Source organism: Dipodomys ordii, unplaced genomic scaffold (genome assembly GCF_000151885.1).
Source record: "Dipodomys ordii isolate 6190 unplaced genomic scaffold, Dord_2.0 Scaffold27, whole genome shotgun sequence".
Lineage (NCBI taxonomy): Eukaryota > Metazoa > Chordata > Mammalia > Rodentia > Heteromyidae > Dipodomys > Dipodomys ordii.
The window spans coordinates 9288237-9311722 of NW_012267243.1; the positions used below are offsets into that span (position 1 = coordinate 9288237).

General features: G+C 36.2%; 1 protein-coding gene across 1 annotated transcript in view; it reads right to left on the minus strand.

Moving 5' to 3' along the window:
* The window catches only part of LOC105985115 (rab GTPase-activating protein 1-like), a 379696-nt gene that overhangs the window by 24482 nt on the left and 331728 nt on the right, over positions 1–23486 (minus strand). Inside the window, exon 18 of the mRNA XM_013015523.1 lies at positions 4180–4308. Coding sequence (XP_012870977.1) covers positions 4180–4308 — 129 coding nt within the window. The remainder of the gene's footprint in view (positions 1–4179; positions 4309–23486) is intronic.

A 23486-nucleotide genomic window follows, 5' to 3' on the forward strand; every position in this document is an offset into this window, starting at 1 on the left:
AAGAAAGAAAGAAAGAAAGAAAGAAAGAAAGAAAGAAAGAAAGAAAGAAAGAAAGAAAGAAAGAAAGAAAGAAAGAAAGAAAGAAAGAAAAAAGAAAGAAAGAAAGAAAAAAGAAAGAAAGAAAGAAAGAAAGAAAGAAAAGAAAAGAGAAATTCACTGTTATTTCATTAAAACCATGATTTGTGAAGGGTAGAATCAAATTGTATTCATCCATTCTGAGAGGATGGAAATTGTCCAATACCATATATAAGTAAATGAGCTGGAATATAGCTTAGAATCATCATCATCACCATCATCATTAAGTAGCTGCACAAAGGAGTTATAATTACATAAGAGCTTAGAATTTTCCGAAGCAAATACTTTTCCTCCTTGGGTAACTACAAACAAATCACCGTTCTTCCTATCTATAGAGCATAACAGTTCTTTATTTCCTTCCCCCTCTTGCAGTGTCTTCACCCCCATCTGTCTCTACTTTCTTTTCTACTAAAATCCATTATCCACTCTGACAACCACTCTTGCCCAACTAGCCTCGTGATCCTGAGGTATGCTAAAGTCAGCAGCTACTAACTCTGGAGTAATGGCTGTTAATATTCAGAAATTATTTGATGCAGATGCTAGGTCACTGATAGCTTAAAACCATCTAGAGAGGGAGTATTTATACCACAGAAATTGGCAAAAGAAAATTTCTCAAAAATCAAGCAAATCAAGAATATCTCCTTTCCTTTCTTTTGTCTCCCACAGTCTAATGATGTACCACAGCCCTGGCCTCACCGTACTTCATTAACCCCAATTAAACTTATATATCCTTATTATATCTCTTCTAAGTATTTACCTCATTTTGTAAATTTGTTTATAAATATGAGTATGTAATTAATATCTTCCCCACAGTACTGTAAACCCATAAATTCAGAGAGCATATCTGTTTTTTTCACCATCTCAGTCTCTGAATTTCATACAGTACCTGGCATATAGCAGATACTTGTTGAGACATTAGAATTCATTACGTTTTGTTTTTCTTTGGCAGTTAAAGATTCATCTTTCCTATTTCCCATTCCATCCATTTTAGCCTCATGTCTTCTCCTTGCCCATACTCACTCTCTGGCTTGTTGGCTATCTCTTCCATTTCTCATCCTTTCCTTATAATCTTTTCAAACAATTGCTTCATCTCATTTCTCCACTTAATTATCTCATGTTTACTCTTATACAGCACCACTCCACTGAACCAGCTCCCCCTAAAGACTATCAGAACTTTTTGAGTACCTTACATGACTTCTAGGAATCACTGACATGATACATTCCTTCCCATCTTCTTAGTCTTGCCAACTTCTATTACTCAGCCCTTTTAAAAAATCTGTGAATATATCTATTCTCAGCCCTTTTCTCTGTTCACTCTGCACACTCCTTTATCAAAATGCCCTCACTTTTGGCTCAGTTCTTACTTCATATCCACTTATCTGTTGGATATTGATATTTACTTGGGTATGAGTTTGTGAACATGAACCACAAACTTAACATACTCAAAACTGAACTCATTAAGTCCTATTCATGCAATTTGTTTTTGTTTGATTCCTTTCTCAGTGTGATTACTGTCAAGTTGCCTAAGGAACACTGTTGAGTGTCATTACTGGATTGCTTCCTCTGCCCTAATACTCATATTTAATTACTAAGATCTCTTGATTATGACTCTTGAATATCTTGTATCTCTCTTTCTTTCTCTTTCTCTCTCTCTCTCTCTTACACACACAAGCCTGTAGTTACACCTAGATAATGAAGCATATTTAGTATGTCACCAACATCTCATTTTATACTTTCAATCCATTTTCCACACAGCAGCCAGAATCATTTTTTCAAAAAATACAAATCTGATCATTTTCATCTCCAATTCCAAATCCAGATTGCTGCCTCTTTCTCCTTACACCTTAATATCAATCATGACTATATTTAGGTCTTGAACATTCCATGTTTTTCTCATCTATGCTTATCTTCTGCATGGAGCATCCTTTCCCATGCCTAGATACAATATGAATAAAAAGTCTTCTGGTTTCATCCTAGTCTTTTCCTCCTCTTACAGAGTTCCTCAGTAAATGCTTTTCTTTTTTGAAGTTTTCTTTGAAATTAATGATAGACTAGGTAGTTCTAATTTTGCTCAAATTATTTTAGTAATACCAGGTCAATCTATGTTTTTATCATTCACAGATATGACACCTATTTTAATTATAAAGAAGAATATTGGGCTGGGAAGGTGGCTCAGTGGTAGAGTGCTTGCCTTGCATGCATGAGGCCCTGGGTTCGATTCCTCAGCAACACATAAGCAGAAAAAGCCAGAAGTAGCGCTGTGGCTCAAGTGGTAGAGCGCTAGCTTGAGCTGAAGAGCTCAGGGATAGTGCTCAGGCCCAGAGTTCAGGCCCTACAATTGACAATAAATAAATAAATAAAAATAAATTTAAAAAAGCATATTGAGCAAAATCATACATGATTTCTAATATATCTAATATCTGATGTTCTTGAACAGTAAGAATTACAATTCCACCAATTCAACCTAATATGAAGAAATACTGAACACATAGACAAAAGGAAATCTGATGAAAATTATTTTTAAAAAGTTCAAATGTAGCCGGGCGCTGGTGGCTCATGCCTGTAATCCTAGCTACTCAGGAGGCTGAGATCTGAGGATCACGGTTCAAAGCCAGCCTGGGCAGGAGAGACCGTGAGACTCCTATCTCCAATAAACCACCAGAAAACCGGAAGTGGCGCTGTAGCTCAAGTGGTAGAGTGCTCGCCTTGAGCTGAAGAGCTGAGGGACAGCTCCCAGGCCCAGAGTTCAAGCCCCAGGACCGACAAAATAAAAAAAGTTCAAATGTAATTTGAAAAATGTTCAAATTTGCATGTGACATTACTTGTAACACATGATGAAATCTTCAAGATATACCCAGGTTCCAACCATCTGCATCTCCATCCCATCATGATTACTGCCAAACTGGGTTAATCTGTCATCATCTGTGAAAGGGAGTGCTGCATAGTCACCTATTGATCTCCCTAATTGTCTTACTCATTCTTATCTAAACAACATCATCATCATCTAAAAATCTAGACTCTTCCACTCAAAATCTTTCAAGGGTTCCTATCTTCAATGCTTTTAGTGAGCATTCTAACATCTATTCTTACTATTCTTATTTCTTTAAATTCAGGCACACTGTTCCTTAACCTACCAAACCTGAACTGGTCTCAGAGCCTTTGGCAGTTTCCATTTTGTTCAAGCAGTTGCCTTTGCTTGGAAGGTTTTTTTCCAGTCATCTCTATGAGTAATCCTGTGTCTCATTCATTTCTTCTTTTCTTTAAAAAAAATACCTTTAGCACTCATTTTCTGAGTAAGGGCTACCTAACTAATAACACTCATAACCTTTCTCCCCCCCCAAAATTTATTTACTATTGTTTTTCTATACATTTTATTTCCCACAACTATTTATCACCTTCTAAGATATTAAATTACTTATTATGTTGTTTATTGTCTCTCTTCTTCTGCAAAAATGTACTTGTGGGTCTGTTTAGGAGACAAATTTAGATTTATGCCATGGGTAAGAAGAACTCCTAATATATTCCAGACATACAAGAACTATTATCAGTAAATTAGTTTCAAATATTTTAAAAGTATGCTTTCTAACCTAATACCAAAACTTCATATTTTCAATTTAAATTCAGTTAAAGTATTTTTAAGTCATATATATGATATGTGCCAGTATATATGAAGACATTTGGCACATGTGGGAAGGAAATAGACAGAACAAGACTCAAACTTTTTCATATCCCTTAGATAAAGGAAAACATTGCATTGGCTAAACAGGCTTTTCTTGCTCTGTCCTAAATAATCTTTAAACAGATGGCAAAGCAAAATACCAAGTCTGCTGTCATGGAAACAACTATTATAGCAGCCCATTCTGGAGCCCCCATCTAGAAGATAAATGTTTGTCACCCGATTATTACAATTGGGACCTGCCACCTTTCACCCTAAATTGTACTAGAAGGTATAGCAGGCTCTACATCTTTGAATGAGGAAAAAGTCAGGGCAAGATTACTTCATATACTTCACCTTAAACACAGTTAGATAGGAGTTAAACACTCCTATGTTATTCTGTATTAAAGCTAGACCTTTAACATACATAAATAAGTTCAAGATCTTACTTTAATATTGCAAGCCTGCTCCATCAATCTCCTGGCATTCTCCTCTGCCCTGTACCTCTTTGGAAGTTGAACTCTGAAAAACTTCAAAGCACCTTCAAAATCAGCCTGCAGAAGATCTTCCTTTGAAGTCTGCAAAACAATCACCAATAACCATCAGTACATTTTGGCCTGCATTCAGAACAAATACATTACAAACATAAATTCTATTTTCCTGAATATACTTTTATAGCTAAGATCTAATTAGTTTCAAAAATGTTTAGAAGGTATTTATAATATTCCTAATATTTAAAACATATTTCTATAATCTAAAAAGAATTATTTTCAATTCTAGAAAGAATCGAAGAGTTAATTAGCACACTGGCATTTAATTTATATTACCTGAAAATTATCACGGCGGATCTTGCAAAATTTACTGAATTATGGCTCTGAGAAAAAAAACAAGGCCATACAGGAAAAGAAAAAGATACAGTTCTCAGCCTGGCACAATGGCTCAAGCCTGTATTTCTAGCTACTTGGGAGGAAAAGATTGAGGGATTGTAGTTCAAGGTCAGTCTGGGTATAAAAGTTCACAAGAATCCATTTCAACCAATGGCTGGGTGCAGCAGCTCATCTGTTATTCCCAGAACACTAGGAAAATCACAGCCCAGGCCAGCCTAGGCATAAAGTGAAATTCTACCTCAAGAAGTAGATCATCTATCTAGAAAACTTGAGGACTTAAGTTCAATCCCTAGTTCCACTATCACCATATATATATATATATATATATATATATATATATATATATATATATATATATGGAGAGAGAGAGAGAGAGAGGGAGAATAGACTTAAACTAATTTCTGACTTTTGCTTGATTATCATTTTAAGGGTTATAACAAATTTAACTGAATAAAACGTACAATCAAAGCCCAGCAGAGTTACATGGGAAGAGGGCTTTTCAACCAAGAACAGAAATAGCTGTGAAAATAATTAAAAAATTGACCCAACATCTTAATGAATGCTTATGAAAAGTAAATGAAGCAAACAATTTAACTATTAAAACAATTTAACTTTTAAAAATCAAAACCACTATTTGCAAAATACATTTCCTTGATAAATAACAACCATATGGAAATAAGTGCATAAAAACAAAAAGATGAAAAGTACAAAGCAAAATGTTTACCTGAGTAGTGGGAGAGTAGAACAATAAATATTCTAAGAAGTATAAACAAACTTTGGCAAGTACCCTGATATATAATATAGATTTAGGAAGAATAGGCACAAAGCAGTCAAATGAATTACAGTAGATTCATGGAATCTTTAGGTAACCTGACTCCAAGAAGATTAATTACTGTTGAAGAAAACTCACACATTCTCAGATTTCAGTACTGTACTATGGATGCTTGATTTGTTTTTCTCATAATACCACCCAATGTCTGCTGAAAACATGCTGCCTTCCAACAAACCAGAAAATTCCTCTTTACCACTGAAGCACCTTAACTTTTACTTCGTTTTTTGGGCATCATTTATATTCTGGAAGGCAAATATAATTCTACTTTCATAGAACTAAGAACAGGGAAATACTCAGTGGATCACATAATAATTTACATACAACTGATGATACACACAGGACTGACCAAAAGCTTCTCTGTATCAAATGAACTGCATAATAAACACATGAAAATATAGTTTCTGTTTCCTGAATTTTATTTATTATTTTTTACCTCAACCAGACCCGTGTGTAAATAGATTTGCAAATGAAGTGGGCTTAATATGTTTTAAAATTGTTTCTTAATTGTCAAAAACATCACTAACTTGAAAAGTATGGCCTCTAGAAATTACAGAACTATGCACTAGTTCAAAATGTTACTTTATTTAGATTTCAATGTAAAGCTGTTAATACTAAAGATGGCATTTAAAAAAATAGGAAATCAGAAAATTTCTGATTACAGTAAGTTCTTAATTCTTGTCATCATCACCCTGGTCCAAGCCATTGTCATTACTTAGATTGAGCCACGACAGTAACTGCTGAATTGGTATCCTTGCTTCTGCCCTGGCTCTCTGAATGTACTACTGTACTTGTCTTCTTTTTTTCTTTTTCTTTTTGTCAGTCATGGGGCTTGAACTCAGGGCCTGGGTACTGTCAATGAGCTATTTTGCTCAAGGCTAGTAGTGCTCTCCACTTTGAGTCACAGCTCCGCTTCTGGTTTTCAGGTGGTTAGTTGGAGATGAGTCTCAGGGACTTTTTGCCTGGGCTGGCTTCAAACTGCAATCCTAAGATCTCCGTCTCCTGAGCACCTAGGATTATAAGCATGAGACACCAGTACCTGTCCCAGAAACTGTCATAGATCACCTGACCCTTCCGTATAAAGTCCTCCAATGGTCCCCAGCTTGCTCAGAGTAAAACCCAAAATTCTTCCCAGTACTTCCATGGCCTTCTATGACCTAAGATCCTTGAGATCCCTCCAATTTCCCTTCCAACAACCTCTCTTCCTTTAACTCATTCCTAACTGAAGGTTAGTAACATTGATGTTTTCTGTCTTCTCAGGAATCTTTACAGGGATAGCAACCTTTTTATGATCCAGACTTCAGTTCAAATGTAGAATGTGAGGGAGGCCTTTTTTAAGAACTTAAATTCTTCCCCACAGATTATCACCCAACACAGAAGCCATGAAAACCAAAATCCAAAAACTTCAGTATATCTCAGATTTATTTCTTCACTAATAAGTGTATATAAAACTCCTATAATATTAATAGTATAAATAATATTTATATTAAATATTAGTATAATATATTAGATATTATTAGAATAAGTAATATTTAACATTTAATATAAATATTATTGATACTTATATAAATATATAAATGCTGGAGAGAATGTTTAGCATGCTAACAACTCACTTACTTTAGCTGGATGCAGCAGCTACTGGAAACAATAAAAGTTTGAAGGAAGCTCTCTAACTGGAATAGCAACTGCTGAATCACTGGGAAAGTATCCAACTACCAGACATACCACATGCCTCACCTTCCTTTTCCACATGTAGTGCCAGTTCTAATGGTTATCACTCTGTTAACTGTTTGGAAAATTCAAGATGGGCTGCTTATCAAGTTTATCAGGACATAATATTAGCCTTCACTCCCCCAATCTACTGTCCTTACTGCCAAGGCATTCCAATTTCAAAGGCCTCTGAGAGCACTTCAATTTTCAGGGCATCACTTCAAGTTACTTAGAAATAGATGCTCTAAAAAAGGTTGTAGTGGTTGGGAATCTCTTGCCTGGAGGCTGAAACTTGATTATCTAATTTTAAAATTCTTCCTAAGGCTTGATTTCAAGCCCAACCTTTGAGCTTACACAAAAGCAGAAAGGTTGTAATCAGCAATGAAACCTCAGGCACCCTCACACACTGGAACTCTATTGTAGTCACGTTTGGCCATATATACAGACATACTACTTGGAAGAGATTACACTTTCTGAAGAAGTGCTAAACAGTTCTCCCCAATAGGGTAACATTGAAGTCTACCTCTGTCCAGATACAGACGTTGTTGTTGGTGTTCCTGATTACATGGCTGCCCAACTCAGTTGATCTCAAGCAGATCATCAAGCAGGGAAGTCCAGGGATACAAAGTATGGAAACTGTATCTTATTTAGTTCTGTAACTAGTTCAACATCTAGATAGTATTCAAGCAAGGCTATAAAGATTGGAATAAATTCACTCCAATTTCAACTCTAGTTAACACATAATGTTATGTAAGTTTTCCCATTTTTAATGGAAACATTGTCAATCTCAAGTGTTCAAGAATCAAGAAAGTTAAAATAGACGACTGAATTCTGTGAATGCCAAATATTAAGGATGATAGCTTGGTAAACTGCTTCTATGTTGCTGAATTATGCTTAAATACTGATATTTTTAAGGTTAACAAAGTTCTGATGTCACTGACATTTAATTCCATAAAGAAGGCAGTCTAAATGATAAGAATTCACATTCTTTTCAAAGAATCCCATATAACAAATTTCATTTTGAACAAGCAAACAAAAAAGAACACCAGTAAGAAAAAGTCATGGTATTTTAGAAGATAAGATGAAGTCCTACTTTGATTCTGGTGGGTTTTTCCCTCTAATTTTCTATCTTTTAGAAACTTCCATAATCACTCAGTATCACCTCAAAAACCTTTTTAATGCTATAAGCAGATTATAAGCTTATAATGATAACTCTCAATTTTCTGACAACTGTATCTGAAAGGTTTTCTCTCAATGAAGAAAAGATGAACAGTTCTTGCTCTGCCAATATTTGGAAGAATGCTTCACTAAGAACTCACCAAAAAGCAGTTTGTTTTATTTTGCTCTACATTTTTTTTACTTATTTTTATTGGTGCTAGACATTGAACTCAAGGCCTTACTCATGTTTAGCCTATGTCCTACTAATAATCTATACCTCACAACCATTTAAAAAGGAATATGTTCTTTTAAAATCATAATTTAAAATCATAATCTTATACATATATGGGTATATTTATATGGAGAGTTCACATGATTTTCCAGATTATGTATTTATGCTCCCCAAAAGAAAATTATTTTTGAAAAACCTAAGATATAAGTCTTATCATTGATACTCAGCTAACTTTCACATTAGTTTGTCTTTTTTCCTATATTCTTATACATATACTTTATAAAAACATCTTACTAACATTAAAAAAAATTGAATCACTGGGAAATTTGTTAAATGCTTTATAAATGACAAATATTATCATAACACTATTAGTCCAAAACATTAGCAATGTTTTCTATGACAAGAAAATGTATCTTCACACAGAGCTACCAGTCCTCACATGGATTATAAAGATTATAATTTAACTGTTATAATGAAGTTCATAACTGCACAAATACTTTCTCTGATTATTAAAACAGGCTAAGAATATAATTTTGTGCTTATAACACTCAAGATTGAAAACTGTGTCCCTAAACTGGGCATGGTCGCTCACACTTACAATACTAGACACTCAAGAGGATGAGATAGGAAAGAGCCTAGTTTGAGGCCAGTTTCAGGGATTGGGGCGGGGGCGAGGGGGTAGGATCATGAGACCCTCTTCTCAACCAACAGCTGGGCACAATAGTGCATGCCTGTCATCCCACCTATATGGGAGGCTGAGATCAAGATTCTTTTATTTTTATTTTTTCCTTTTTGTACTAGGGATTGAACTCAGACCTTTGCATATATTGGGAATGTGCTCTATTACCTAAGCCACACCCCCCAGCTCTATCATCTTATAAATAAGAACTATTAAGGGATAATTACAAATTAGTCTCTATCAACATCTATCTTTTGATCCCTAAATGTTCTGACAAATCTTTTTTTTGCAGGAGGAGGTTGGTCATGGGGCTTAAACTCTGGGCCTGGGTGCTGACCCTAAGCTCTTCAGCTCAAGGCAAGTACTCTACCACTTGGGCCACAGCACCACTTCCAGTTTTCTGATAGTTATTTGGAGATAAGAGTCTCATGGAATTTCCTGCTAGCGCTGGCTTTGAACCATGATCCTCAGATCTCAGCCTCCTGAGTAGCTAGGAATACAGGCTGAGCCACTGGCATCTGGCTTTGACAAATCATTTTAAAAGATATAAAACATGTTTACTAATTACTTTCTCAAAGGTAACATGGTTTATTCCTTTATTTGAAGGGAATTATATAAAGAGATTACAAAATTTAAACAAGTCTCTCCTTTCAAGGAGGTAAGAAGAAATATTCAGAGAGAAAAGTAATATTAAGTATCCTCTACATTTGTCTTTTTTGAGGGTTTTTTTTTTTTGTTCTTTTTTCTTTTTGCTTATGTGGTGCTGAGGAATTGAACCCAGGGCCTCATGCATGCAAGGCAAGCGCTCAACCACTGAGCCAACTTCCCAGCCCCTCCTCTACATTTGTCATGGTAAAGTTGACTGGTACCTTATAATAGACACCAAAATAAATTTAGTCCATAAATTTATAAAGGCTCTGCTTCAAGCATTATCAAATAGTATGAAGCCCAAATTTCTACAGAGAAAGTTAAGAAGGTGATTTTGGACTTATTTTAATATACAAATGGTTTTGGAATTTTAAGGGGAATTAGAAATACATATAATAAGCCCTATATTGGGAGTTTTAACTTCTTTTAAAAGTTGTAATCTCTCTTCAATGGGCAATCTTTCTAGCTGTTAGTAACATAGATCAAAAGAATAGACCTACTTTCCTTCTGTTATTTCACCTCTGCTTAAAATTAATGTTCTTGAAAAATCCACAAATTAAAAAAAGGATATAATGTGATAGCTTAAGAAGTTAATCAAAATGAAACCTTACAATGGACAATAAAAGTTAGCTGGAACATCTACTGGATATATATATATATATATGCATATGTCAACCCTACTTTTCCTGGATGTCCTTGAGATTCATTGTGGAAAGTACCTAAAGTATCAGTACTGAAACTAATTTTAATATGTAATTATCTGCTAATAGCTTCTTGTGTCATATGGTAGCAAAAGGAAAAAATTCACAAAACAAAGAGGAGAGCATGACTGTGAACAGAGAAAAACCTTTTCTTCCTTTTCCAAAGTTCACACATTTTAGGAGTAAGCACTCTTGTCATGTGACACTAACACCATTTCCAAAGTGTTTTCCCACTGAAAAATTCAGTGCAAAGGTTTATCACATTTTAAAGTGACTTTTTTTTTTTTTAAAGAAGCAGGGTGAGTAGAAATACTTCTAACAGCTAAGTGTTAGCTCTAAACTTCTCAGTAGTTTTAGATGACAAATCTTTCCTTAAGGGTCTCTAATAAAAAATAAATTCTTGGGGCTGGGAAGGTGGCTCGGTGGTAGAGCACTTGCCTTGCATGCATGAGGCCCTGGGTTCAATTCCTCAGCACCACGTAAGAAAAAAAAAAAGCTGGATGTGGCGCTGTGGCTCAAGTGGTAGAGCACTAGTCTTGAGCTGAAGAGCTGAGGGACAGTGCCCAGGCCCAGAGTTTAGGCCCCACGACCGGACCCCCCCCAAAAAAAAAATAAATAAATTCTTTTAGGGAATCATGTGAAAGAAAATGTAAATGTGATTCTTTTTTTCCCCTTCACTATTTTTAATTCAAATGGCCTTTTCTTCCTGTTATAGTGTCCAATAGGATTTTTCTTTACTTAAAATGCCTTTTTGGAGGCCTAAGGGTCATTTGGAAGAATAAATATGCAGCCTCTGTTCAATCAGTGGTCTCTTTCCAAGTAGGAATAACAGAGGCCTTATGTTCTAGTGGATTGATGGTACCTCTGTGAATCAGGGAATAATAAAGCAAGCTCAGAGTTCAAATCTGAAAATCTGCCTTGACAAACTGTTATTATTATTTTGGTTTTTAAAACTTGTCTTGTAATTTAAAAACTGAATAGGATTTTTAAAATAAATAAGTATATACATATGTTTAACTTAAATGTGTTTGTGATAAAAATATGATCTAAAAGAAGCCAGGTGTCAGTAGCTCACGCCTCTAATCATTACTCAGGAGGCTGAGATCAGAGAACCACAGTTTGAAGCCAGCCCAGACAGGAAAGTCTGTGAGACTCTTATCTCCACTAAATTACAAAAAATCCAGAAGTGCAGCTGTTGCTCAAGTGGTAGAACATTAGCCTTGAGCACAAAAGCTCAGGAACAGTGACCGGGTTCAAACCAGAACCAGCAAAAAAATAAAATTTGATTTAAAAGTCACAGAGACATGTCTTCTACATCCATGCATATCCCCTTGACTGGAAACGGGAAGGTAATAATACTACATTCAAGGAGATTCCTCTTAGGACCACTTGTTCAGATTCGACATTGCACATTATTAGCCAGTCCAATAATACAAGGTAAACAATTGTACTTCTTTCTACCTGGTATATGGCCAACTTGGAGCAATAACTCACTGGACAGTAGAGTAGATCCCAATCAACTATCATATTGCTACTTTAAGGGCATGTGATTTCTCAAAATACAGAGTACCCTGATTCTATCAATCATCTTTTAAGTATAACTGTGTATAACAATTAGAGATTTCTAAATGGCCTCATAGAACAATTCAACATATGGTTTGTACATGTAATGTAAATGACGTTATTACCTACTCTGTGAATATTAGAGAGTTCAAAACAACATGAGGGATACATTATCTTACATGTCTAAAGAGCAATCACATAGACTTGTACAACTACAACATACAGATATATATGGCCTCCCCAAGGGCTCAAGCTTGTGAACCTAACTCCTTGTGGATTTCATTGCTAATTAAATTTTTTTTCTAGTTAGAAGCAATCTGAACTCATCCCAATGCCAATTTGAGTATTCTTAGTTATCAATTTGTGTATTCCTCCAAAACACTGAGAATGTAAATGCCAAGAAGATACTACTGTACAAGATGATTGAAAAGATACCAGTAGATGCTCTGAGCCACAAAGTTAAGTGGTGTTGGAGCCATGGAAATATATTACACTAAACCAGATTCCTCAGCAATATAAATACTATGTTGAACTCTATTTTAGTAGTTCCTAATGTCAAAATTCCTGAGCTTCTAAAGAACCAAAAAAATCCTTTCTAATAGAACTGTGACTCTTCAATTTTCTCCTTTATTAATTACAAATATGATTTAGAGAAGCATGATTTTTGTCCAGGCATTAAAACATAAGCATTATGTTTTTTTTAATTCTTAGTTAAATAAAAAAACAACTATTTCTTAAAAATGTCTCCCTGTAACTGTATGCCATTACATACTGTAGCCACTGATCTAGCTTTATCTTGAAATGATAAACAGACTTTCTTAAGGGTGGGAAATTCCTTCCATACATGGCTAACTTACATGTCTGTCATGGTTATTCAGAAGAGAATTATTCAGAAGAGATTACATTAGCATGCAAATGAATACATAAAGATGGCATTAGTTATAAAGATAACTATAAACAGAAATGAACTATAGTGGAGGAAGATGTGTGAGAAATAAGTTAAATTCAGTCAAGTAAATGCTGTACTATGAGTCTAAGAGAATCGTGGGGAAACAATGTAGAAAGGTATTTTTTTAAAAACAAAATCCTACTCTATAAAACAGAGAATGCCAAATTATTTTTTTAACCTATTACCAAAAAATGGTACAGGGCTACTGTAGACCAATTATATCACAGAATAGTTGCTAGGTATAGTTCTCAAACCACTAACGAGAAACCCTGCCACAGTGATTGTGGGTATTCACTTTTAACCCTTTGTAGGAAATGAGGAAGGATGATTTTTCTCTTATTCAGGAAATCATGTAACAAGGGAGCCAGGCTTCCCAGACTTACAACACAGACCCAGCATCTTTAATCTGTTTTATAGATACATTGTTAAATCATTTCCAATAAGAAATCTATGATTTCCTACCTAAGAATATTTAGGTAGTAACCTTCCGCCCCAATCTAATTGGCAATTAATGAGGGGAGGTTAGAAAGCAAGCCACACATAGTCTATAGAAGTGGCTATATTTGTTGTAAAATTTAACCCTTTGGAGACACAAATGACAGAGTGTCTACATTAAGCACTTGGATATTCTGCTTTCTTGCTGAATCTAGACAGCCAGAAAAAAATTTTTTTTCCCTCTGCCACAGAGATAATGTCATTAATGTGATTCTAGGCTTGAGAAAAGGGCCATAATTTTCTCCAGCCAATTAAGGAGTGGCATGGACTAGGCTCCAAGCAGCCGCACAGCAGTGGCCACTCAGCCCTTCCTTCTCCATAGAAAGGGGAGAAAGAGAAGAAAACAGATCACAAGCCTCCTCCAGGGCTACATTCTCACAGATGGTAGCAGATTCTCTACAAATGAAGTTCAATGAAAAACATCTCACCGCCAGAAGTCGAGGTACAAACAGCCGATGCCCCATCCCCAGAAGTTCCAGCACTCGACATGCATACTCATTCACCAGCTTGCTCCTCTCGTCGTGCATGTCCTGGGACTTTTTGACAGGAGGTGTGAGCTTAGCAGCTGGGGCTGGGCAGGGCACCCCTTCTTCCATGAGCAGTAAGTAGGTATCCAGAATGAGAAAACTGGATCTGTTATCCACAATCTTAACTGCAGTGGAGGGAAGCCAGGCTTACGTCTCCCCAGGAGGATGTACAAAACAGTCTGTGGTGGGAATTGTCAGCTAATGTCGCCACGAGAAAAACATTTTGACTAAATTATCCACTATGCAAGAGCCCTAACGTCGGCTCAAAAAAAAAAAAATCAAATGCTGGTCTAAATAAAAAAGCAGCAAAAACATTCAAATGGCAAAAAAAGATAGAAGCCAAGAGTGATGCACCAGAGTTCAGATACATGTGTGAAAACAGACAACCATCTCAGAAGCATCTAGCATGTGAGCATGTGTGTGTGTGTGTGTGTGTGTGTGTGTGTGTGTGTGTGTGTATGCGTGCAGGCAGCAGCAGTATCCAGGAAGACAGGGCAGTTGTGAAGCTGCAAGGAGAAAAGGATGAGCTCATTGCAATCCTTGATTCCTGACAAGCAGCCCTGCTGCTGCTGCTGCTGCTGCTACTGCCGTGCTGCGTGCTGCCTCTTGCTGTGAATCAGTAATGAAGGGGTAAGAAAGGAAGGGGAGGGAAGAGGAGGAGGAGGTAGGTGAATGAGCATGCAGAGTGTGTCTCGGGGGAAAATGCTGTAATAAGAAGCCAATGGTGAGCCATTGGACAGATGCGCTTCCTCTTCCCAGTCCACCTTCAATCAGTGTTAGTCTGACAGCTCATGCTGTTGAATCCTAAACCCACAGACAGATGAACTAGCTTCTAACATGTGATGCCACAGAAAAAATCACATAGCATCCAAAAGGCTGCCCTGATTCACTCTTGCTTTCTAACAAGGAGACCATATAAAAGTCTCATTTTGTTTTGTATGTTTAAAATGGGAAGCTCCAACCCTTGTCAAATAACAGAATCTCTACCAAACATAGGTGGTAGGATAGATGAAATACTCAGTATTTCACGTTGAACTCGTCTGTTGAGCAGACGAGGAGAGCTGAGCATCTAAGAAGTGACACGCCCTCAAGGTGATATTCTTGAGCACTGGTAATGACTTTTCACACCATCATGGTGTACAGAAGCATTTCAGCATGCCAGGAAGGCTGCCCGGAAAGGAAGACTTTTATAAACATAAAATATGCTAAAACATAAAAATCTACAGTATATTATTAATAATGTACATGTCAGAAACTACTGAAGTTGAGATTCTCAAAGCAAAAATAACTTCTTTGATAAGCAGTTAGCTTTTTAAAACATTCTCTTGACAATCGGTGATGGAATAGATCCTTCCTTAATAAGGCTGATAACATTAAGAATTATGTACAGTTTAAATTTTATACTTTTCATGTTTGCTTTATTAATTTCTTTGATGTGAATAATCAGTTGTAGATTGGTTTCATAAATATCACACTAATATCTTTATACTAGGCTTCAGCATGGTACCAAAAAAATAGGTCTAAGAGGGCTGGGAAGGTGGCTCAGTGGTAGAGCGCTTGCCTTGCATGCATGAGGCACTGGGTTCGATTCCTCAGCACCACATAAGCAAAAAGAAAAAAAAAAGCCAGAAGTGGCGCTGTGGCTCAAGTGGTAGAGTGCTAGCCTTGAGCTGAAGAGCTAAGGGACAGTGCCCAGGCCCAGAGTTCAGTCCCCACAACCGTACCCCAAAAAAAAAATAGGTCTAAGAGGTCAGAGCACAATTTTTCTGAGTCTTAGTTCCCTACTCTTACATAAAAAGCTACAAATCTATACGTAATCAAATAGAAATACATTGGCATATCTCTATAATCATAAAGAAACCAATTAATTATGGAATTGAGGCTAAAGTGAAAGAAATAGGAAGGAAGATACCACCTCCTTTACCAAAATAGCATTTGATTTCTCTGTCTAAAATTTCAGGAGGAAAAAAAATACCTTAAAAACTTATACATTTAAATAATCATTTAGTTAAATGTGATATGTGTGTTTGTATATATATATATATATATATATATATACAGTATATAGTATATACGTGTATATATACTATATATGATAATATATACTATATATAGAATATGTGTGTATGCTATATATAATATGCATGCACTACATATTACATATATATTATATATGTATATTACACACAGATAGCATACATATATGCATAGCAACAGTACCTCTATCTTTAGCCTATTTCAATATGGAAGTTCTGCTTTAGATTTTGTGTGGGAAGACTGTACTACTGGTAGGTGAGAGCGACAAACACTACCACAGACACTCCACGTTGAAGAATAAGATGGCATTTGGCTTGCAAGAAAAAAAAGAGTTCAGTGATTCATTTGCTTACTATTTTTTTGACAATATACTATTTATGTAGTTAGTGTTGTTTCTGAGGCTTGAACTAAGGGACTGAGTACTATCCTTGAGCTTTTTTGCTCAAGGCTAGTTAGTATTCCACCACTGAGCCACAGCTCTACTTCCTGCTTTTTTTTTTTTTTCAGGTGGTTAATTAAAGATAAGGGTCTAAGGACTTTCCTACTTGGGCTGGCTTTATACGATGATCCTCAGATCTCAGCATCCTTGAGTAGCTAGAATTATAGGTATGAGCTGTCAGCAATCAGCAATGATGTAATTTTTAAGTGGTTAAGAAAATGTTTTAATCTGACTTGTTTTCAAAAACACTTGCTGAAACACTACTTTTCTTATATAAACTAGAATCTAACAACTTCTTGTCCAAAAGGATCCTGGTAAAAAAGAAGCAAAAATGAGTCAAATAATTTTATAATTATATAATTTGGCTCTGTTTTTCTTAAAAATAATAATATTAGATGAGTTACCCTCATCTCAGTATTTCTTCTTTCTCCCAAGCCCTAGATAGTTTATTTATCACTGATAAGATATAGCAATAAATTACAAAATAAAAATGTGTGTTGGTTCTGGGACTTAACTCAGAGCCAGGACATTATCTCTTAGCTTCTATTCAAAGTGAGTGCTCTACAAATTGAACCATATCTCCATTTCCAACTTTTTGCTGGTTAATTGGAGATAAAATCTCAAGGACTTTTCTGGCAGGGCTGGCTTCAAATCTCAATCCTAACAAAGACAGGTTGACAAGTGGAAAACTAATGGAAGTTTAATACATGCAGCATGAAGACGTGAGGAAAGAAGTAATAAGTAACTCAAAGGAGTAATAAGAACTTGAACTTATACATCATCTTCAACAAACTTTGCAGGGAAATGACAGACAAAAGAAAAGGACTTTGAGATGTTTGGGTGACAGATTGTAGATCACCTTACAGAGTTATTCCCCAGTCTTTAGTTACACGTATTAGCTATTTGACATGGGTAAGTTACTTAGATACTCTCTTAGCCTCTGTAAAATGATAACACCACCTTACTTGGCTAAGAGGCTCTGAAATTTTAATAAGCTGTGTATATAAACAAATCTCTCATACCACCTAGCATATAGCTAGTATTCAATAACTAGTTTTTCTTCATTTATACCATATATGAGAGTATGAATACATAAAACTATACTGTGCTCATCTGGACTCTATCAACATCTAAGCAGTGATAAAACTCATTCCTAGGAGACCATCTACCTTTTTGGTTCACTCTTAAGATACAGATACATTGTACATGGGTACAACAAAGCATCCATGCTTTTTTTTTTTAAAGCTAGGCAAGATACAAGTGCAATAACACAATTCCCTAGTTATTTTTCTCTCTTCCTCGCACTCCTCTCTTTTTCTTTCTTTTGTCAGTCATGGGGCTTGAACTCAGGGTCTAGGTGCTGTCTCTCTTTTTCTTTCTTTTGTCAGTCATGGGTCTTGAACTCAGGGTCTAGGTACTGTCCCTGAGCCTGATCTCTTTTTGCTGTAGGCTAGTGCTCTACCACTTTGAACCACAGCTCCACTTCTGGCTTTTTGGTGGTTAAAGAGTCTCATAGACTTTCCTGCCCAGGCTGACTTTGAACCACAATCCTCAGATCTCGACCTCCTGAGTGTCTAGGATTACAGGAGTGAGGCACAAGCACCCAGGTCCTAGTTATTTCTTTTTTGACTGATAAATGCTTAATAACTTGACAAGTTTGTATGATCTAAAAAATGAGCCAGAAAGCCAAGCTCAAAAAATACTGCATATTTTCACTCATATGTAGCAGCTAGACCAAGCCAAAAGCTATACATATTCATGGACATATACATACATATATATCCATTTTGTATGTAACTACATATAGAGATAGATAGATAGATAGATAGATAGATAGATAGATAGATAGATAGATCTATAAAGACAGAACATGAATTTAACTAAGGAGCTACTTAGAAGTAGATGAGGAAGGGAAAATTCAATAGTAGAGGGCAAATTATTTTGAGATATAGTTTGGATGATGATGAATACAGTTGAAAGATAATTTACAACTATGAAAATTAACAAGGAAATCCATTGAAACTGTTTTGGAAAGGAAAGAAGGGAGGAAGGATAAAGAGATAGTGATAGAGGAGGTAAGACTGAACTTAACATATTGTAAAAAATGTGTGGAAATATAGTAATAATGAAATCCTCCTCTGTATAACTAATATAAGCTAATAACAAGTAAGTCAGATAGAAGTGACAATGAATAGTATCAGTCTCTTGTAAAATACTGAATTGACAGCTTTCTACCATTCAGTTTCTTAATTCTGCCTAATACTATGTTACATGCCTCTGACATAAATAGACCAGATACAGCTTCCAATTTTATAGATTATTCAAGCTACTTGACAAAAAGACTAAATGAAAGTGCAATGAGATTGAACTTAATAAGTCATATTACAGGAAAATGGGTTTCACTAATTTATATTTGGAACTCATACATCAGTGGTAGGAAGTCAAAGAAATAAAAAGGATTCCTAAAAAAAATAGTGTACAAGCCCAGGGCCCAGTGGCTCACACCTGTAATCCTAGCTATTCAGGAGGCTGAAATCTGAGAATCAAGGTTCAAAGCCAGCCTGCGCAGGAAATTCCAGAGTCTCTTATCTCTAATAAACTATTCAAAAAAACTGGAAGTGGTGCTATAGCTCAAGTGGTAGAGTGCTTGCCTTGAGCAAAAGAAGCTCAGGGACAACATCCAGGCCCTGGGTTTAAGTCTCAGGACCAACAAAAACAAACAAAAAACAAACCTGTACAGTTTACCTAGGTGTTTTTTTAAATTTAGTTTTGTTGTTAACTGAGCAATGCCCTGACATCTTATGAAACTTAAGGTCTAACTATTGAAGAAAGGTTTTATTTTGTTGTTTTTACATAAAAGAACATTCCTCTACCCAAAATAATTTAATCATATTCTGAACAGTCTTGGTAGCATAAGTGGCACCTGTTCTTGTGGCCAGATCACAATGCAATGCCTTGACTAATGTAAGAGCTTCCTCTATTGCCTCTTTGAAATGTGGTCATTTTGACTATGCTTCCATAACTGCATTGACAAGTAGCTCTAGAGGCTCCTGTTTGTTTCATTGTTGTATTTGTTAGAAAAGTACTATACATAGAAAGTCAGAAATCTGACACTTCTTGTCAGTAGGCTTAGTCATGTATAAATACTTTAAGTGTTTTATTGAGGCATGATTGGTATACTTAAAGATATAAATAAAAAAGATATAAATATTTAATGCATATGTGTATTTGGACATAAAATACATATAATGCATATAAATCTACAACTATTATCACTATCAGTATTACAAATTTATTAACCACCTCAAATATTTTCTCCTGTCTCCTTTGACTATTCTTCATTTGTAGTTGGAGCACTTAATATTCTACCATACTTATATGGTTTATATATACTTATGTATACTTTATATATATCTTATATGTTTTTGCTTTTTTTGGGGGGAGTGTCCGTTCGTGGGGCCTGAACCCTGGGCCTGGGCGTTGTCCCTCAGCTCTTCAGCTCAAGGCTAGCACTCTACCACTTGAGCCACAGCACCACTTCCGGCTTTTCTTTCTTTTTGCTTATGTGCTGCTGGGGAATCGAACCCAGGGCCTCAGGCATGCAAGGCAAGGGCTCTACCACTAAGCCACCTTCCCAGCCCCCATGTTTATGTTTTTTATAACAACATTGGATAAACAGAATTTTTTCTCCATGTAACATTAATGATTTGAAAAAAAGGCTTTATTTTCCTCTCTTAATATAACCATCACTGATTCTGACTCTCTTATATACTGTTGTTCAGAATCCTGCCTGGTGTGCTAAGGACACATTTGTTTAGATGTCTTTCCATATAATATTGCTGTCCACATTGAATAAAACTACTCTAGATATGAAAAAACAATTGGACCTTAAGACTCTAGAAAATATCAAATTCTAATGGCATGTTTATCCTATTGATGAAAAGATTGAAGCAGCACATAAGTGACTACTCCCCCAGTCATAAAACTTGCAAGAGGTAGAGCCAGGAAGCCAGGATCTCAGAGCACAGATGCACAGCAGGGAATCCAGCATTTCCTGCACTGCAGTTTGCTATCTTTCAGTGAATGGTGCTCATAAAGAAATACTCTTATTAGAAGGACCCTATGCTTCACCATTTTATCTGCACAGAATTGGTCCAGAGCTTGTGCCTACCATCTGCTTGGAAAGAATCTAAGATTCTTAGATTTGAGTTGAGAGGAGTATCGACAGCCTTCCTCAGAATACCCACTTTTAAATATATACTTGTGATAATAAAGCACATCTGCTTCTGAGTTTTTAAGTGGTAAGTACTCTCTTTTTCAAACTGTCTGAGGAGCTTCACCCTTAGCAATTCAGTCCACAGTCCACATAAGAGCTGCTTTCTTGAAGCCATTTTGTGACACAGGCTTGAAATGGAATACTACCTTGACTTTTCATCTTCATTCCTGGGCAGTAAGTTTAAAGCTCTTATTTATTTTCAAGCTTGAGTAGAAGGCACAAACATATGTTAGTAGAAGCTTATTCTTTAAATTTCAAATTGGTCATATTAAAGATATGGTATGTAGGATTAGGCTTTGATCCTCTCAGCTAGACTAGCATTGGGTTGTTTATTTATTTACTTGTGTGTGTTTTGTCATTGTTAAAAATACTGAAGCTAGCCAGGTGCTGGTGGCTCATGCATATAATACTAGTTACTCAGGAGGCTGAGTTCTGAGGATCATGGTTCAAAGTCAGCCCACCAGGAAAATCCATGAGACTCTCATCTCCAATTAACCACCAGAAATCTGGAACTTGTACTATGGTTCAAAGTAGTAGAGCACAACCCTTGAGAAAAAGAGCTCAGGGACAGCACCCAGGCCATGAGTTAAAACCCCATGATCAACAAAATAAATAAACAAACAAATAAATAAATGACACTAAAAGTGATAAGTTGTAAATTGCTTCTGCCTTCTACGAGCCAACTCCAATTCTTTACTAATTTGCAGTTTCCATCATCTTCGTGTTACACAGAATGCTAGATGCAGTTTAACAGCTGTCACTATGAAAAACATTTTTTTAGTGAGGAGCAATATGGGTCAATATGTGTTAGCAAGTGCATTTATTTCTAAAAAAATGACTATGTCAGGGTGAGGACCTTTCTTTAAAATGAACAAGTTATGTTCTATAACTAAGGTGGTAAAAGATACTAAGGAATAATCAACTTAGGCTAGTGTATAGAAACATTGTCACCTAATTAGGAATATACTAAGGGAGTAATGCATTTTGGTTTCTAAAAGAAATGTCAGAGAACACAACAAAAAAGCAAAACCTTATGCTCAAAGAGAAGCATCTGCACCATGGTGGCCTTATTCACAGCTGCCCTCCTTCTTAATTAATATATAATAATCCAATTATGAGTTCAACCTCCTCCTGAACTTCCAACCTGTACATCTATCCTCTTATTGAGTTCCTGAAGTGTCATATACACCTTACCTCAACATGCCCCAAATCACCATTTCATCTCCAATAAAGTTCCTCCTCTTTTATTTCTTATCCTGGCTAATTGTCTCCTGCATCTACCTAGTTACCCAAGTAGACATCTAGGTACCAGTTAGCATGCTCCTTTTATATCCACCTATACCTACTTTACCATTCAAGTCTAGTTAATTCAATTTCTTATTATCTCTCAAAACTATTACTTTTTTCTATTACAATTCTGATTTTGAAATCAGTCCTGAAGATGACACTCTAAGAGCTACCATTTACAATATTCAAATTACTTGAAGTTAATTATACACATATCAGATAATTGTGTATCTTCTTTTGTTCATGTTTTCATCTATTATTCTTTGCGGGGAGGGGGATTGGGGCAGCCCTGGGGCTTGAACTCTAGGTCTGGGTACAGTCCCTGAGCTTTTTTGCTCAAGGCTAGTACTCTACCACTTGAGTCACTCCACTTCTGGCTTTTCAGTGGTTAACTGGAGATGAGAGTCTCACGGACTTACCTGCCTAGGCTGGATTCAAACCATGATCGTCAGATGTCAGCCTCCTGAGAAGCTAGGACTATACCCATGAGCCAATGAAGCCTGACTTCATCTATTCTTGTGCCTTCCTTCTAATTCATTTGCCTTTTCTTAACCTGCTAAGACTCAACTCTCAGATCTTACTCCCTGCAGTAACCATTCTCTTAGCCCCCCTGAGCTTGGGAAATGTAGCTTTCTTGTTTGCTTTGTTTTAAACATGCTGCCTTTCCCATAGGTTTGCACCTGAATGAGCGGCCTCACAATCAATGCTTAGGATTATTCCCTCTTGTTCGGGTCATAGGTACCATATTTGTCCCCCAAACTCAGCAGAGGCAGTTACTTGACATAACAGTGTCTATTCTCATAAATATCTGCTGAGATAGTTCAGCTTTCAAAACAGATAACACAACTATTATCAGTGGAAAGTCAGATGACCCTTTTTTGGTTAATAGCTACAACTCATTGTTGGTAGAGCTACTTTTGGCTTTCTCTCTTTCTTCAGCATTCCAATTCCTAAAGAGAAACTATACCTAAATGACTCAGATGGCTACTGGTAAGTACTCTGTGTCTAGATTTGTGGATACAGAACATCATTAAGTGACCTTAACAATTACGTGCCAGAATGGGCAACAGACCTCCTCATTCTTTAGTTTTTGTGTATCAACTAACATTTAAATTGTTGTCAGGCTTAATTTGTAAATATTAATATGTCTGTCTAAAGAACTACAGGAGCTAACCTCAGCGGGTTAAGTTCCATTGCAATGCTCTAGCCAATGAAGTAGGGACAAACAGCTCACTCAGCACTTAGTCTTCCTGACACTGTCCTTAGCCACCTCCCTATAAATCCCCTTATATGTAAATTCCAAAAGATTTTTTGGAGGGAGGTAATAGTTCCACTCCCC